The sequence below is a fragment of the Merops nubicus genome, unplaced genomic scaffold, assembly GCF_000691845.1.
Source record: "Merops nubicus isolate BGI_N331 unplaced genomic scaffold, ASM69184v1 scaffold7849, whole genome shotgun sequence".
Classification (NCBI taxonomy): Eukaryota; Metazoa; Chordata; class Aves; order Coraciiformes; family Meropidae; genus Merops; species Merops nubicus.
In genome coordinates, this window is record NW_008630105.1 from 189,315 (window position 1) to 192,170 (window position 2,856).

At 41.6% G+C, this 2,856-nt stretch overlaps 1 protein-coding gene across 1 annotated transcript in view; it reads left to right on the forward strand.

Annotated features, from left to right (window-relative positions):
• The window catches only part of SIPA1L1 (signal-induced proliferation-associated 1 like 1), a 56,638-nt gene extending 54,197 nt beyond the window's left edge, over positions 1–2,441 (forward strand). The window contains exon 13 of the mRNA XM_008947159.1: positions 1,998–2,441. Within this exon, the coding sequence (XP_008945407.1) occupies positions 1,998–2,441 (444 nt within the window). The remainder of the gene's footprint in view (positions 1–1,997) is intronic.
• The last annotated feature ends 415 nt before the right edge of the window (positions 2,442–2,856 follow it).

A 2,856-nucleotide genomic window follows, 5' to 3' on the forward strand; every position in this document is an offset into this window, starting at 1 on the left:
GGTTTAATTGTGTTTAAGGTCTAAATGGTGAATTCTGTCTTTCTGTCTGCCTGGATTTGGATTTTCACACCTTTCTGGAGACTGTCACTTCCCAATTTACATACAGAGAGAGATAAATGCAGTAATGTTGTGTTACATAATTTTAATTTTTTAATCACGAATGTAATGAATTTTAAAATGGCTTGAAAATTATTTGTTGCTAGAATTAAAACTCCCACCCTTTAAACTATCCAGTAAGCTGTATCACTTGGGGTTTTTTATTTATTTGTACAGTCAGCTAAAGTACAGAATTGTGTTGTGTGATTGTACTGAAAGTATAAGTTGCATTTATTTAGGTGTGACAGAGTCTTTAATTGGTTCCCCTTATTTTCCCCTGCTTACCATAGTTGTTCTTTCAGTACAATTGACAGCGTTGCTTTTAGGTTATTAATTCATAACAACACATCTTTATTATTTAAAAGGAAAACCCCAAACACATCATCTAAAAATACCACCACATCAACAACACACCTGTCTTCACAGTCTTAGGAGCACAAACTAGTTTTTATATTTAGACTGACCTCTTTTCCAGGAGATGTGTTTGACCATGTGATGATGTAACACATAACTCATTAGCCTGCATGCAAAGGGCAGCTCTGGAATTATTAATGCTTCCATTCTTCTCATTTAGTCATTGTTAAAGTCAGTCTGTATTGTGTGGACAGATGGATGGGGGGGAGTGATGTTCTTCCTAATGAAGTTACTTTAATTGGAAAAAAACCTAGGGGTCCAAATCAACTTACTTAATGTTCCTCCTGTTTTTCTGTCAATTCTTGCTTTAATAAAATAAGAAATATGGATGCTGATATTTCTTGCTTTCAGTATATATACATTCTCTCTTTTCCCCTCTTTTCCAGTGAAAACAGAAAGAGAATCTAACTTGCTGTTTTGGCTAGTATCTCTGTCCATGCCTGTTCTGTAAAACTGCAGGGGCAGACAAACAGAGAAGGTGGTTCTGAGTTTCCTTTCCACCTTTATTCCTAGGCTATCTGGTTACCAAACAAGTCCATTGTCTACTGAAAAACTATTTCAGTTCTGATTATATACATAATCAGAATTCAAATTCTGTAGGTGGAAACTAAAATTAAGGAATTCAGATGGATATAAATACCCCAAGTAGGTGAGCTACTAACCAATGATGAGTGTATGCAAGAAATTCTTGCTGGTCTATGAGATACTACAGCAGTGCCCACTATGGAATTGAGGGCTTTCAGTTTCTTCCCAACAGCAGGCTGTACCCAAGGCCAGAACATACAAACCAGCCACACACTGGCATGTCCTGATGGGACAGTTTAAAAGCATTGCTTTGAAGCTTCCTTTCTTGCAATCCTGCATTTTGGAAAATGATGTTGGATTAGTTAAATGGCATTTTAGTGGTGATTTGTGAAGGGCACTCCTGCCAAGGAGGAAACACGCCCTTCTACAAAGGGGTAGGAAGAGCTGTGGATATTTTGCCCTCCTTTAAGTTTTTGATAAGCAATTGGACTATTAAAACAAAGTATTCACTTTCTGCAGATGGGTTATGTTTCATTTTCGAAAACCTTGGAGTCTTAAAATTCAGATATTTTTAATTCAAGTAGTTATGCACCAAGTCAAAGTCTGCACAGCTCAGCCAGTTTCACTGGAGTGGGGTGAGCAGAAATGTGCTTGGAAGGAAAAAGTATGGAGTATTTTGGGACAAACACCTCTGGCTTTCCTTGAGTAGTTAAAACATAGCTTCGAAATCCATATGAAAGCTTTTTATATGCACCCAGAACAGGGCGCACACAGAGTGTTGGAGTGAAACTTTGAGTTTCTTAGTCTCCTCACTGTACCTGTCCAATATCTCCAGGTGGAAGAGCTCCTACTGCACAGTGGTGACTTCTGTAACTCTGTTTCCTCTTCCTCTCTGTTGCCATAATTCTGAAATAAACTTACAAGTGCGGGGTTTTTTTTTTGGATTGCTGTTTCTTCTCTAGTCTGACAGCCACTACTCCAGCCATTCCAGCAGCAATACCCTCTCCAGCAACGCCTCCAGCGCTCACAGCGATGAGAAGTGGTATGACAGCGGGGAGCGCACCGAGTCGGAGCTGAACAGCTACAACTACCTGCAGGGCACTTCGGCCGACAGCGGCATAGACACCACGTCCTACGGGCCGAGCCACGGCAGCACTGCCTCCCTGGGAGCAGCCACCTCCCCTCGCACAGGGCTCACCAAGGAGAAGGTGGCACCGCTGTGGCACAGCTCCAGCGAGGTGGTCTCCATTGCAGACAGGACGCTAGAAAAGGAGAGCCACATGGACCGAAAGGCCGAGTCTTCGCTGAGCCTGGATATTCACAGCAAGAGCCAGCCAGCCTCCAACCCTCTGACGAGGGAGAACAGCGCTTACAGTCTCAGTGACGCCGTCTCGCATACAAGGTAATTTTCACCTCTTACCAGACAGACCCCTCCACCCTCGTTTTCCCATTCTCGCCCTCTAACCTTTCAAAAGTGAGAAGTGGATGTTGGAGAGAGAGGTTTCTACTTATGTCAGCCAGTGTTTTGAAAAACCTTACTGTGCAGAATGCTTGGAAATTAAGACCACCCTTAGTCTTTACATCTGCTACTGGTTTTATAACACTAAAGAGTGTCTTTGAGAGCATGTTCGGTACTGCTGCTACTAAACTAGCATAAGACAGGCAAGTGTCTGATGTGCTTGTAAGTTATATCTTGCAACGACTGGTTTGGAACAGAAAGGAGATCAGTACGTTTCATTTATGAACAGTTAAAATGGGTTTCTCCTCTTACTCTTGCAAGTACAAATTTTAGATTTTTGCTTTTTTTTTTCCTCAGTCTTT